Source organism: Vanessa tameamea, chromosome Z (genome assembly GCF_037043105.1).
Source record: "Vanessa tameamea isolate UH-Manoa-2023 chromosome Z, ilVanTame1 primary haplotype, whole genome shotgun sequence".
Taxonomy (NCBI): domain Eukaryota; kingdom Metazoa; phylum Arthropoda; class Insecta; order Lepidoptera; family Nymphalidae; genus Vanessa; species Vanessa tameamea.
The window spans coordinates 13,831,865-13,846,818 of NC_087341.1; the positions used below are offsets into that span (position 1 = coordinate 13,831,865).

Genomic DNA, 14,954 nt, shown 5'->3' on the forward strand with positions numbered 1-14,954 from the left:
TATATATTGATGTTAACTTTAAATACTGGTTCGTCATTCGATTTATTAAAAAAGTAAATTATTATGACAATAAACAAAAGTATCAGTCACGTATTGGTCATTTGAGTGTTCGGTACTAAAAAAGTATCAAAATGAATATGATAAAATCAGGGCGGGTAAGGCTGAGCCATAAGTATACTTTCATTTTATTATAAGATTACATTTGTGGAGTATATAATATATAAACAAAATACTTCCTTATAATTTGGTCATATTTATATTCTATGGTCTGTTATGTTATTTGATTATTTTATGAAGGACACTGGCACTGTAAATTAATCTTATATACTACATACATATGTAGCGCCAGCCATGAAATCGAAGTTATTACCTCTTTTAATCATAATTACAATGGCTCAACAATACTTAACCTTCAAACCGGAACACATCACAAAATACTTGATATTCACCTTTAGCGAAACTTATAGTTGTGGAGTTGATATGGAGATGACTAATTTCAATAGAAAAACCATTAATAGATTTATTACTTTATAAATGGGCGATAATCTGTTCGCGAACACGATACATGGCTTCAAAACAAATCATTATAAAGTACCCAACTTCTATAATTGCATATCCTTCATTATCTTACAGACAATGGAAACGCAACAAACTATACGTTCTCTCTGATATCAAGCGACACGGCGTTGTAAGATACTCGTAATGTGCGATACATTCATATGTCATACAATACTTGTCTATCTCCGAATAAACTTGCAAATTGATTTCCCGTCCGTGTAATACTATAACAATTAGTGCGTTTCATTTATTCGCGACTTGTTTTGATTTTAAGCTTATTATTATCAACTAATACGCTTGAATTCTGTAATATTACACATACAAAAAGCCATATTTAATTTTACTAATGTTCTTAATTAGTCCTCATAAAGCTTTTAAATGTAATTAACGTCCGATCCAATTGTGTTATTGCGATTTGTATTTATATTGAAATAGTATGATATGTTTGAGTTGTATTTTATTGTATTGTAATATATTTTAAATGTTTGCAGACATTGATGTTTATGAAATGGCATAACAGCGCGATCGCGAAGTCAGTCTTGAGAGGTTATCTATATCTTCTAAACATATAATAAAATTGAATTGTTTGTTTGTAATATTAAAATAACCCATTTTTACTAAATACATATGTATGTATACACGGTACATATACCAAAATAACATTTTTTACAATTTTTGTCTGTCTGTCTATCTGTCTGTTTGTTCTGACTAATCTCTGGAACGGCTGAACCGATTTCGACGGGACTTTCACTGGCAGATAGCGAATGTAATAAGGAGTAACTTTTATTTTAGAAATATATATGAAATAAAAATAAAATCACGCTACAATATCCAAATAACTTAAATTCAAACAACGCGTACGAAGTCGCGGGCACGGCTAGTTCTTATATAAATATTAACATTTCACAACCAGCACTCATTAGAGCAAGTGGCGAATTTGTCAATTTCATTTAACGATTATAATTTATATATTGATTCTTAAATAGTTTTAAGAGTTACGAATTCTATTTAGGTATATTTTCAGGGACGAAACGTAATGCATCATATACGATTCAACAACACAAACACGACTGTTTGGTTATCGGTGCGGGTGGAGCAGGTCTTAGAGCGGCTGTAGGGCTCGCTGAAGCTAAATTCTCCGTTGCACTCGTCAGCAAACTTTTCCCCACTCGCTCACACACGATTGCTGCTCAAGGTGGAATGAATGCGTCTATAGGTAAATAATTAAACTGAAGTCATAGAAACTACAATTTCAATCAAACGATTTACAAATATTTGACAGACCCGTATTTAAAATATACTTTTGTGGTATCCGGCTGAGCCCAAAACCTTCTTCTGAATGGGAGAGGAGGCCTTAATCTTGTGGGTCATCTACAGACTTACACTGTTAACAATAAAAATATAATAAATTGTACACTTACATATTAGAAGGTATCAAAGCTGTTAGTATTACTACATGTTATAAAATAAAGACCCCCCCGCCACGCCTGTCTATCCTTCTGTCAGCCTGCCTGTCTGAACGCGATAAAGCAAAAAACCACTGAAAGGGTTTTCACCAATGGATGTAGTGATTCATGATTAAGGTTTAGATGTATTATTCATTAAGATTTTGTGTAAGTTGAAATATGGGAATGATCGTTGAAAGGATGTCGGAAAAAATCACGTCCACTGGGTGCTTAGCTGTGCCGTGTAAACCAATAGTGTTATTTGTGTCTGGCATGGGGACGAGTTACTAGTATGTTATAAAAGTAATTTAATTTTCGAATCTGTCAATAGGCAGCATGCATGAAGATGATTGGCGGTGGCATTTCTATGATACTGTCAAAGGATCTGATTGGCTGGGCGATCAGGTAATAGTGATTAAATGACACAAAATATTATTTAAAACACATATCAATCGTCGAATCAACTTAAAATCTTCTCATCAAATAGAGTCCTCTCTTTTTGATGATAATTTTTAAGTTGCCTGTGTGGCCTCCTAGCCAGCAGCAGTGGTACATTTACTTTAGATATTTATTATATTTATTATTATGTTTGACGTTCGCTGATATACTTTTATAAAAATGATAACTATAAAGTTGTTTACTTCGATAAGAATATTGCACAATCGGGAATTCCGAGAGAGCGAGCTTAACGAAGTTACTTTTGTCTGCAAAAATACAGACAATTATAAAGGTAGGTTCATAAAAGAAGGAATAAAATAATGTTTTACAAAAATGTAGTATTATAGACGGGTACGTAAATAAAAACAAATATATGTTTGTCGCAGGCAATAAACTTAATTTTTCGTCCGATTAATGTTAATCGAATGGCTAAATAAGCTAGTTGCCTAATTATTAAGCAAGCTAGCCTTTTTACAAAACGACTTGAAATAATATAATAAGGCTATTTGACAAATAAGTAAAGAAAAAATTTTCATTGTCAACGTTTTAATAATATATTGGTTAGTGAAATTACAGCTCGTGTATTTTTTTTAGAACCCTCAAGTAGGTATTAAAAATCTTTTGTGTGACATTACATCATTTAATGGTGAGGACGCGTAACGTAAAATTTTGAACTGATTATTTAATTGCCAAATGCGAAAACCACGAAAACTTCATTAGCGTTTACGAGAATTCGGAACGTTACGAACTAAAAATTAATTTATTTAGCATTTATTCATGTGAGCCGCCATCTTGATGTCAGAATGGCGGCTCACATTAATGTCAATTATTTATTACTAGTGGGTCTCCCGCGAAGCTTCGCGTTTATTTAAAAGATTCTTTAGGAATTTCGAAACCTATGACAGTTTTTGTTTTCATTTCATTTAATTGTAAACTGCAAGTAACTCATCTACATTTGGCAAAAAAATTGTGAAACCATATTTAAATTAAATCTTTAATGTCAAATAGTATACATATATTAGTTCAGTTACAATTGAAGTTTGTCGATAACAATTCAATTTAATTATGTTTACGTTTTTATTTTTTTTCTTATACAGCTGTAGTACCGCTCTCTAAAATTAATTCTTTGTTAAACTGTAACAATTTAGTATATTGCAATCCTCTTTAATTCAAAGATTCCTCTTTAATTTTCTGCACAAAATGAGACCATATCCGATTTTTTATGTGCAGCTATATCATCACTGGGAAAAAATTCGGCTTACGCTATATATAGGATATACGATATGCCAATACATTTATAAAAAAAACTTTTGTACAATTACGTTCGTATATTCAGTAGAGTTTGGATCTATTTGGAAATCATAAAAACGCCTTTTTGACCAACACTTATAGATTTAAATTGAAATATTTGATATTAATTTATGATTTTGATTTTGACAAAATACAAGTACAACATAAATGAAAATATATGTCATTGATACATGAGAATATATGAATTCAATCATATTATCAAATGATTATATATTTAAGGTTGGTGATTATTATTTTTTCATTTGAAAACATGAAAATTTTAAATTTCAATCAAACACATAAAATCTTGAGCGTTTATATTTAAATAGAGTTAAACTTATCATTTTTTGTATGATTAAAGCAGACAAAGATTCAGCTTACGCATCATAATTCAGTGTCTATGTGTAATTTGTACTAGATAAAATCGAAGCGCATTGAGTTTGACTTAGATCCCAGGAGAAGTAACGAGACATAAGCAAATAATCTACTTGAACTTCGCTAGCCTCCTATGTATTGGCACCGAGCACTGTTAATGTAATCTCTAATTCTACAAAACGCTAAATGTTATACATTTGTAATGAGACCGTCGCTGCTTAAAAAACTATCTCTTTATTGTATGATTTTACCTCACTACAATTTATACTCTAAACTGATATTATAAATGCGAAAGTAACTCTGTCTGTTACGTCTTCATGCTTAAACCGCACAACCGATTTATATGTAATTTGGTATGGAGATTGAGTTCTGGATACGACTATAGGCTACTTTTTTTAATTCACCCCTCGAGGCGGTAAAATGGCGGGAGACGCTTTGGGCAAAATGTGTAAAGTATTATAAATTTCGCGCGGGTTAAGCCGCCGGTTCAGGTATGTAGTTTGTTATAAATTTGATGCAATAGTTATTAGTTACACGAAAGTTATTTAATAAAACCTGTTTTAGCACTTTCATATTATGTGTTTGTCCGTTTGTGGAAGTTGCATTTTAATAAAGCCGTGTCGGTGTGAATCCGAGTTTAAACATACTTAGATACAAACAAAAGCGTCGGCAGACATTGTCCTGTCGTGTATTGTGTACTAAAAACTTTCTGCATCAGTCGTTTGGTAATTTTCATGAATATTGGTTCACTAGTTTTTTAGTTAATACAAAAAATGTTTGACTTTTACTAGCGTCTGGATCCTAGGACGTCTAGTGTCGCGAAGTAGCGGGAACTCTGGCAGTTTTAATGGTCTCGAGTGTTGCAGTTGTAACGAGTATCTGTAACTACAGACAAAAGGGACATAATTAACGGCTTAGTTCTTGTGGTTGGTGGAGCATTGGCAGTATGTCATATGCATCTTTGACCACTTACCGTCAGGTCATTCATTAGACTAGATGTCAGTATTAAATTAAAAAAATAAAGGATCTAGATTCTAACCACTACATAGCCTCGGTTCTCAAATCGATAGAAAATAATATTTGTTGCATTTGAAAAAAAAAAAAATGTTTTTCTCTTCTCTCAGGACTCCATTCAGTACTTGACGATGAATGCTCCCAATTGCGTCTTTGAGTTAGAGAACATGGGTATGCCATTTTCCAGAACTAAGGATGGCAAGATCTACCAACGGTCCTTTGGCGGTGGTACCATCAAAAACGGTAAGGAGATCGCGAAGAGAACGTGTGCAGTTGCTGATAGGTGAGTAATTTTTTATTATATATTTACAGTAGCTGAATTAATAGTGTATATGCGAGATATTTTACTTTTCACACGATCAAATCCATTTTATATAATTTCAAAATCGTATTAAAATGTAAAATCGAAACATATTTTGAATATTTTTTTTAACTGTTGAATAATTTTTTTTTCCAACAAATATAATATTGACCAGTACTGCCATCTATAGAGGCGAGTGACGATACTATTTTTTTTAATTTCGCCAAAGTAACAGCGCCATCTGTCGGGTGGCGTGCAACAGACTAGCTAAATAGTACTGCAAATAACTACTAGAAGGCCGAGTCGAGGAATAAATAAATAAAATTGATCTGTTCAATTATGCCGTAACGATGAAAACTTATCTTGTTTAAAAATAAATAGATACATTATTTTTATTTATTTTATCATGGTGTCTTGCTTTGATTGCCCATAGGATTGAAATGTGGCTTCAACGTGCATTACCATAAACTCGTTCGAGTTTTACCAAAAACAGTATCATAGACGTATTATTATTAGTTATTGTGACGAAATAAGATTTTTCTAAATATCAATAATGATAAAGATATACTTGAATAGAATTCATTTACATGATATACATATGTTGATATAAATCTATTAACTCATGAAGTTAAACTTCTCCGCGTTAAATTTCCTCATTTGTTAATAAAATATACTTTATTTATTTTTGCTGTTCTTACTAATCGACTCACGCATACTAAGACATCTTGCAAGCATGGGGGTCCCTCACTTATATTAATTCAAACCGATAATTAATTAAGCGGGGAGGGCCGCAACTTCGTAACTTATATCAATTGAAATTTGTATATATATATATACATATATCTAATACGCAATATAGCAACTTGGTCAAACAAGCCTAGCCTTCTTAAGAGCTCTTTGTCCAGCAATATGATTCATGTTCTGGAATTCTGGAAACAAAGTCAAAATCTAAAATCTTTATTAAATTTAGAAATGTTAAACTTGCCTATTGATAGCCAAACATCTACCACCGGCTCGTAAATTACTTAAAAAAATTAGGACCTGAGAAGAACCGGCGAAAGAAACTCAGCGGGATTTGTTTGTTTTTTTTAATGTCATTTTTGTGATTAAGTAATACTCAGGTACCTTAGCGTATTTTATAAAATATAATCAGCGCTTAGTGTACTCATGATTTCCAGAACAGGGCATGCCCTCCTCCACACCTTATACGGGTACACGACAAAATTCAAGAACATTGATCTTTTCTCTGAATATTTTGTACTGGACCTATTGGTGCAAGATGAAGTAATTGTGGGTGCCTTGGCCTTAGATATGGATGACAGCAGTTTACACAGGTGCATAACATCATTATTTTTATACTTCTCGTAGCATTGGTATTATTTTTTTGTTTAATAAGAAAGCCAAAACTCGATCTCAGCGCTACCTATCGGGTCCAATTTAAATCATGCAGAGATCCAAAGATATTCACAAAAAATCATCAAAATTGGTCCAGCTAGTTAAGAGCATAGTTTGTAAGCGTGGGAATTTATTTTAGAACACACATATAGGTACTTTCCAATAATACACTTGCATTGTGCAGTGTATCGTATGCACCCCCTAGACAATTAGTTGCTTGTTTTCGTTGCAACGAATAAATTAAATTTTCATTGCGCGTTCATAACGTAGGATTTATAAAAATACATTTATTTATGAGTAATGTATTAGCTATAAGGTTGTCACTCGCAAACACAATTATAAATTATTTGTTAGCATAGGGTGCGGTCAGAGTGCATTAAGATGCCTCATATACATTATGATTTTTATTGATTCTACTGCTCTCCTCTAACAAAATTATTATTTTCTGGATATTTTAAGGTTCGTAGGTATAACGAATTAGGGCGTTAAGACACATTAAATAATCACTTACTTAAATTTTATAAATAAAAATAATGGAGGTAAATATTAATCAGTTTTTTTTTAATTAACTAAAAACTAAAGACATAAATCTTCTTGGTTAAACAAGTCAATTAAAATTATTTTATATTACACAAAAATCAGGGGGGAGGCCTGCTGACGGTATCTGGTCATGAAAGGTACTAACTAAGTATAGCATCAGTACAAAATGGAATGTATATCAACCGTTTTTGCTTAGCACTATGCACTATTTTAATTAAGCATTTAAATAATTAGGAATTAAGCAGACGAACTAAACGACATGAGTTTGGGTATGAGTTGGCGTTTGTTTTAAATTTCGTATTAAGAGAAAAAAATAAGCAGGATAGTGCAAAAATTACATTACATTCAGGTTCATTCGGGTATTCACTATGTTCATCCTTACAATTTTGTACTTTTAATTCGACATTAGGGGCAAAATAGTTACCCTTCATATACTTTTCAGATTTTATTTTTTTACGATGTGATTAATTGTCGTATTTACCTAGTTTATGTGCTTAAGTGTAACAAATATATTATAGTTTATTACAAAAAAGTCCAAAACTATTATGACAAAAGGTTAAAGGGTTATAGGCTTTTTTCTACATAAAATAATTGTACGAATGTACCCCACGTATTGGTATGGTAGGGGTACGTTCGTACAGTAAATGCGGTAAATTCGTACGCCATGGGGTAGATTCATACAGGGTAATTAAAAAGCCAATTAAAATCGTTCAATTTTTATTAATTATTACAAAAATATTTATTTATCAAAGAACTAACTTAATAATATGTGACTTGACTAATAGTCGATAAATCTTGAAAAGTAAAAATTAACAATTGCATCCCACGACACTCGCGCCCCACCCTTATGCTAACTTGTCTATGTGTGCGTAGACGATTCGCGAAATTATAAGACTCGGCTCGAAATAAAAACTGACGTGCTCTCACCTTGAGATCTGGGGAGGGACTGAAAATTTATTGACAGCGATGTCGAATAATAAGTCAAAACCGTCAAATGATTTTCTCCATACTAAAAAGTATGGACGACGAATGCCAAAAAGTAAGCAATATTTAAATAAAAATTACTATAATATTATGTGATATAATATAAATTTAACACGGTGAACTTATTATTTACACTTTTGTGTCCCCACTTAACCAAAAATACATGTATAAACTAGCAGCTAAATAGCTTAAAAATCGTTAATAGAAAAGGTCGATTTCAGTGTTTGGAGTGATGTTGACGATGAATTTACTGAGTTATTAATACAAATTTTATAAATATCATGCGGTGAAACTTGAGATCTATCTATTAAGATACTGAATGTTTTTTTCATCCATAATCAATGCTCCAGTTTTAAGATATTTCGAAAATAGTAAGCGCTATTTAGGCGTTCCGCAAGGACTGTCCTCTTAAATGTAGAATTGGAGTCAAATTTTAAAGTACATAAACATTCTTACAAGAATTCAGTATATGAATATAAATATTTTTAATTTTTAGTATCAATCTTGAAAACTACGTAGCTTAACTAGTCTAGGCTAATCTTTACAATGCAATCTCATTCGATTCGTTCAAATACAACATTTTAATATTTATGTTAATATTTCGGGTAACTATTTTACATAAAAATATGAAAATGTAACAAGTTTGTGCAATCCTTTTGCAAATAGACGTTAATGCCTTATTACTCATATTTATAAAATTTTATTGATATTTCGTTATATCTATTATTTTTATTGTACATATGTATGCGTGTTTTTCTGAGCATGAGAGTTGGTATTTTTGTAAACCATTTATGGGTATGGTTAAGTAAATGATCTTATTTATGTACGTACTGGAGAGTACCAGAGGAACGATGTTGACTTTATCCAGATTCCATATTATAAGTATCTCTTCTTTAAGTTCAGAGTACGTATGTATTTTATCTGCAATTGTTTGTTTTATATTATTGGTATTAGGAACGGCTATGTCTATTAAATATGCAGTTTTGTTGGCTTTATCAACTACGGTAAAGTCTGGTCTATTACAAAAAATAGTTTTGTCTGTTAGTATAGCCCGATCGAAGTACATACTATAACTGAGACGGCTTTGGGTGTGTACAGGTGATATGGTTTCACTTTTGGCGGTAACAGTTTATATTTAATAGCAAGTTTTTGATACAAACAATGTGCAGTTTGGTTATATCGGTGTGTGTAGTCGTTCTTTGTTAAAAGTGGGCATGTATTTATTATGTTCTGAATGGTTTCTGGATTTTTGTGGCATTTTGTACATCGGTCGTCTAGAGCGCTTGAATCTAATTATGTGTTTCCTATTTTTTTTTTGTGCTTATGACTTGATGTTGTATTGAAATCAAGAATCCTTCCGTTTCAGGAAATAAGTAACCTAAATTAAATTAAAGAAATAATTGAGGGACCTTTAGATTACATGGCAATACTTACTATACAGCATTATTATTAAGCTGCTCAGTTCCTTCAACATATCATTTAAAACACAATATCAATTACAATATATTGTAATTGCGCAACGTCATTTGCAAATATTGTTTATCTTATAAAAATGTTTTCTTAAGGATGTCATTATGGTATTATTAAGATTTTATCTTACTTTAATTTTAGAGAAACTTTACTTTAATTTTTACATCTACATGCTTTTATTTGGGTTTAAGTATAAAAGCGTGTATTTGTAGAATTAAAGTTAAAGTACATACTAATCATCGGCCGTTCGACGACGTTTCAAGATATAACAAGCTATTAAGTCGATTAATTGATAATATTTTTGTTTTTGATCATTATCATTCATAATTTAAAGATTATCACTTGTATAATGATTTAGACGACTTAAATGATTTTCATGTGTGTATTTGTAACGTTTTAGTATCTTTAAATATTTATTAGTAATACATATATATTAAGTATAAGTATTAATGTCTAAATATTTGTACGAAAGTTTTTGAAATGTCTCTCAGAATGGGTTGTATAGAGGAAATTGCTAATTCGCCTCAAGTCCACCCGTTGTACATACAACACATCAATTATTTTCTAAAAGTTAGGATTTTTCTGTATTATGTTTATGGTGTACAACAAAGTATACTAGACAAGATATAAAAGTCATTAGACCGGCAGTAATAAATAATAAGTCAGATATTATTATTATTAATATATTCTATTATGCTTAATTATTTTAATTATTAATTATTTATTTTTGACTGTTGCTTGTTTCTATTTTATTTACATTATATTTATTATACATTATTTAAGTAATTAAGATATCTATACTATGATTATTTCAAAAACGGTTTCATTATATTATTACCGCAAATCCTTTAGATACGATTTACCGCAGGTCAGGCATTTATATTTAGACAATAATTAATCCAATACTTTATAGTAAGGATGATTAAATATAAATTAAAAATCTGATCAAACTCGCAAGCGATATAAGACACACACGAATAGGCGACAATGAGTACAATCAATGCGGCGCTGAGCGGAACACGGAAACAATTCAAAGAGGAAGCAAGATGTGTTTGGACTTAGACTTTCGTTACGATAATCTCTCTTCGTTTGACTAATAAAAAGTGATATTATCGTAACCGAGACAAAGCAAGATAACATTGTTCGTTTCGGGAAGACTCATTGAATTTAATATTTCGCTGTTGATAATCCATTATTTAATGTTAAAGTGTAAATATTGTACCTATTAAAATTAAAATTTATCGCAAAAGCCGGTACTCCTACATACGCCCGAAACACTGATAGATAGAGGGCCGCCCCGGCCTCTATCAGCTGGGATATCTGTTTCATTAAAATCTAATTTAAAAATAATTAATCTATATATCTAATTTGAGGCAGTTATTCTACGAATGGACAAAGAATATACGATGACGTGCCATCACTGTGATAGTTTAAAATAATAAGAGTAAAAGGTGTGCCTGCGTTGGAGGCGGAGAGGCGGTTCCTGACCCGCGATGTAGGCTGAAACTCCTCCTTATGAATAGTCGCGTCGGCGATGCTCTGTAGGGTATCGGCTCGTCATTACTTTACCTTTTAGAGACCTTCATGACCTCGATTTAAAGTTCGGATCACGTTGTTCTATTTATTTATTATGATCTGACTTTGTTGGATGTACTCGATTCTGATTTTTAAACATTACATTGGTGGAATTCTAGTGATGGTATGGCTTACAATGGCTAAAGAACACTTAGTTCATTGTAATTGAAAAATATTTCCTCCCCTTCCTTTGGAAGTAGAAAAGGTCGGGTCGGCGGTGGCTCAATCGCATCTATTTATTTTAACAATTTTTGTAATCTCATATTGTCAAGTTGCAATAAAAATAATAAGAAATTTTTGCTAAATATAAAAAAAACAGCGTAAGTGAATAGATTCGGTTGGAGGGGTGTTGGGCGGCCATCTTTGTTATAAGATATAATATGTAATAAATATTTATATGTTTGTCTAATAAATATAAATAATACTTATTGTCTTTCCTAAAGCTGAATTATGATATTAGTTTGAATATATGAAATCAAAACATTTATAACCTATATAACATAACATAATCAGCCTGTAAATTTCCCACTGCTGGGCTAAGGCCTCCTCTCCCATTGAGGAGAAGGTATGGAGCATATTCCACCACGCTGCTCCAATGCGGGTTGGTGGAATACACATGTGGCAGAATTTCGTTGAAATTAGACACATGCAGGTTTCCTCACGATGTTTTCCTTCACCACCGAGCACGAGATGAATTATAAACAAATTAAGCACATGTAAATTCAGTGGTGCCTGCCTGGGTTTGAACCCGAAATCATCGGTTAAGATGCACGCGTTCTAATCACTGGGCCATCTCGGCCAGTCTATATATCAATATATCAAGAATAAAAAATGTACAACAGGGCGACCTCGTTACCTCACTTCGGTCACAGTCATCGTAAGGTACGATTTATTAAATAGAATAAGGTCTTTACGATGACTTCGATTGAAATGACCATCTCATCGATAGAAGGCGGCACGAAGAATCTAATCAACTTGATTCTGCAATTAATATCGTAATTAGTCAGCTGATTAAGTTATTATAAGCTATACGAAATGTTCAAATAGGCTTTGTTCGATCATTTAATCTTGTATATCACATTTTTTATTTATAACTTTTTCATGATTTAAAAGGTTGCGTTGATAATATTTAATTATGATATCTGCTTATTATTTGTGTTTTTAAATTTACTTTATTTAAATTTCCTTTTTAATAAATCTTGTTAGGTAAATCTTATTGGTTTGTTGTATATTGTGTACTGATCGTTTCAGCAGCACTAGAGCCTCCTGTCTTGATTTAAGCTATGGCTACCACAAGATGACTTCGTTTATTTCATGGAAGTGATTTTGTTATAGCCTAGTCTAAGCAAGGGTAAGTCATCATTTGTTCGAGGAAGACTCATTTAACCGATTATCTAATTGTGAAGATATGCTTATTTTGTTGTTTATAATAAAAATGTTATGCGTATTCTACTTTTTAAGTTTCTATTTAATGTCTTGTGCATCTCTTAAAATTTGGCACTTAAATTAACATGCAGCTCGAATTTTATCCTTTGATAATGTTGGATATTATTTCCCTTTTTCACTGTAGGAATTATTATATATCTATAATAATTATTATTAAGCTGCTCAGTTCCTTCAACATATCATTTAAAACACGAGTCTTTAACTAGATAATAAGTGTTTAGAGTAACCGAGGCAAACGTTCCGTCGGAGGAATGCGAGTGCATCCAACGCTTGTCGATCGAGAAATGTGTCTCTGAGAGTCGACTCTGCGCTGGCCCCGACGTTCCGTCAGTGCGAACTGCCACGCCAACTGCCGACCGACTACGCACTTTGCCTTTAAAAAAAGTCAAATCAGCGTCTTTTTTTATTTGTGCTGACATATATATATTTATGGGCGGAGTAGGCGGCGGCTGAATCGAATCTATTGATATGAAATTTTGTACATCGGTCGTCTAGAGCGCTTGAATCTAATTATGTGTTTCCTATTTTTTTTTGTGTTTATGACTTGATGTTGTATTGAAATCAAGAATCCTTCCGTTTCAGGGAATGAGTAACCTAATTTAAATTAAAGAAATAATTGAGGGAGCTTTAGACTATATGGCAATACTTACTATACAGCATTATTATTAAGCTGCTCAGTTCCTTCAACATATCATTTAAAACACAATATCAATTACAATATATTGTAATTGCGCAACGTCATTTGCAAATATTGTTTATCTTATAAAAATGTTTTCTTAAGGATGTCATTATGGTATTATTAAGATTTTATCTTACTTTAATTTTAGAGAAACTTTACTTTAATTCTTACAGGTACATGCTTTTATTTGGGTTTAAGTATAACAGCGTGTATTTGTAGAATTAAAGTTAAAGTACATACTAATCATCGGCCGTTCGACGACGTTTCAAGATATAACAAGCTATTAAGTCGATTAATTGATAATATTTTTGTTTTTGATCATTATCATTCATAATTTAAAGATTATCACTTGTATAATGATTTAGACGACTGAAATGATTTTCATGTGTGTATTTGTAACGTTTTAGTATCTTTAAATATTTATTAGTAATACATATATATTAAGTATAAGTATTAATGTCTAAATATCTGTACGAAAGTTTTTGAAATTTCTCTCAGAATGGGTTGTATAGAGGAAATGGCACGTTGTTCTATTTATTTATTATGATCTGACTTTGTTGGATGTACTCGATTCTGATTTTTAAACATTACATTGGTGGAATTCTAGTGATGGTATGGCTTACAATGGCTAAAGAACACTTAGTTCATTGTAATTGAAAAATATTTCCTCCCCTTCCTTTGGAAGTAGAAAAGGTCGGGTCGGCGGTGGCTCAATCGCATCTATTTATTTTAACAATTTTTGTAATCTCATATTGTCAAGTTGCAATAAAAATAATAAGAAATTTTTGCTAAATATAAAAAAAACAGCGTAAGTGAATAGATTCGGTTGGAGGGGTGTTGGGCGGCCATCTTTGTTATAAGATATAATATGTAATAAATATTTATATGTTTGTCTAATAAATATAAATAATACTTATTGTCTTTTCTAAAGCTGAATTATGATATTAGTTTGAATATATGAAATCAAAACATTTATAACCTATATAACATAACATAATCAGCCTGTAAATTTCCTACTGCTGGGCTAAGGCCTCCTCTCCCATTGAGGAGAAGGTATGGAGCATATTCCACCACGCTGCTCCAATGCGGGTTGGTGGAATACACATGTGGCAGAATTTCGTTGAAATTAGACACATGCAGGTTTCCTCACGATGTTTTCCTTCACCACCGAGCACGAGATGAATTATAAACAAATTAAGCACATGTAAATTCAGTGGTGCCTGCCTGGGTTTGAACCCGAAATCATCGGTTAAGATGCACGCGTTCTAACCACTGGGCCATCTCGGCCAGTCTATATATCAATATATCAAGAATAAAAAATGTACAACAGGGCGACCTCGTTACCTCACTTCGGTCACAGTCATCGTAAGGTACGATTTATTAAATAGAATAAGGTCTTTACGATGACTTCGATTGAAATGACCATCTCATCGATAGAAGGCGG

The 14,954-nt window shown here is 32.0% G+C and overlaps 1 protein-coding gene across 1 annotated transcript in view; it reads left to right on the forward strand.

Moving 5' to 3' along the window:
- Window positions 1-1,586: 1,586 nt before the first annotated feature.
- The window catches only part of LOC113396550 (succinate dehydrogenase [ubiquinone] flavoprotein subunit, mitochondrial-like), a 65,647-nt gene continuing 52,279 nt past the window's right edge, over window positions 1,587-14,954 (forward strand). The window contains exons 1-4 of the mRNA XM_064220356.1: window positions 1,587-1,774; window positions 2,335-2,408; window positions 5,231-5,403; window positions 6,600-6,755. Coding sequence (XP_064076426.1) covers window positions 1,759-1,774; window positions 2,335-2,408; window positions 5,231-5,403; window positions 6,600-6,755 — 419 coding nt within the window. The 5' untranslated portion in view covers window positions 1,587-1,758. The remainder of the gene's footprint in view (window positions 1,775-2,334; window positions 2,409-5,230; window positions 5,404-6,599; window positions 6,756-14,954) is intronic.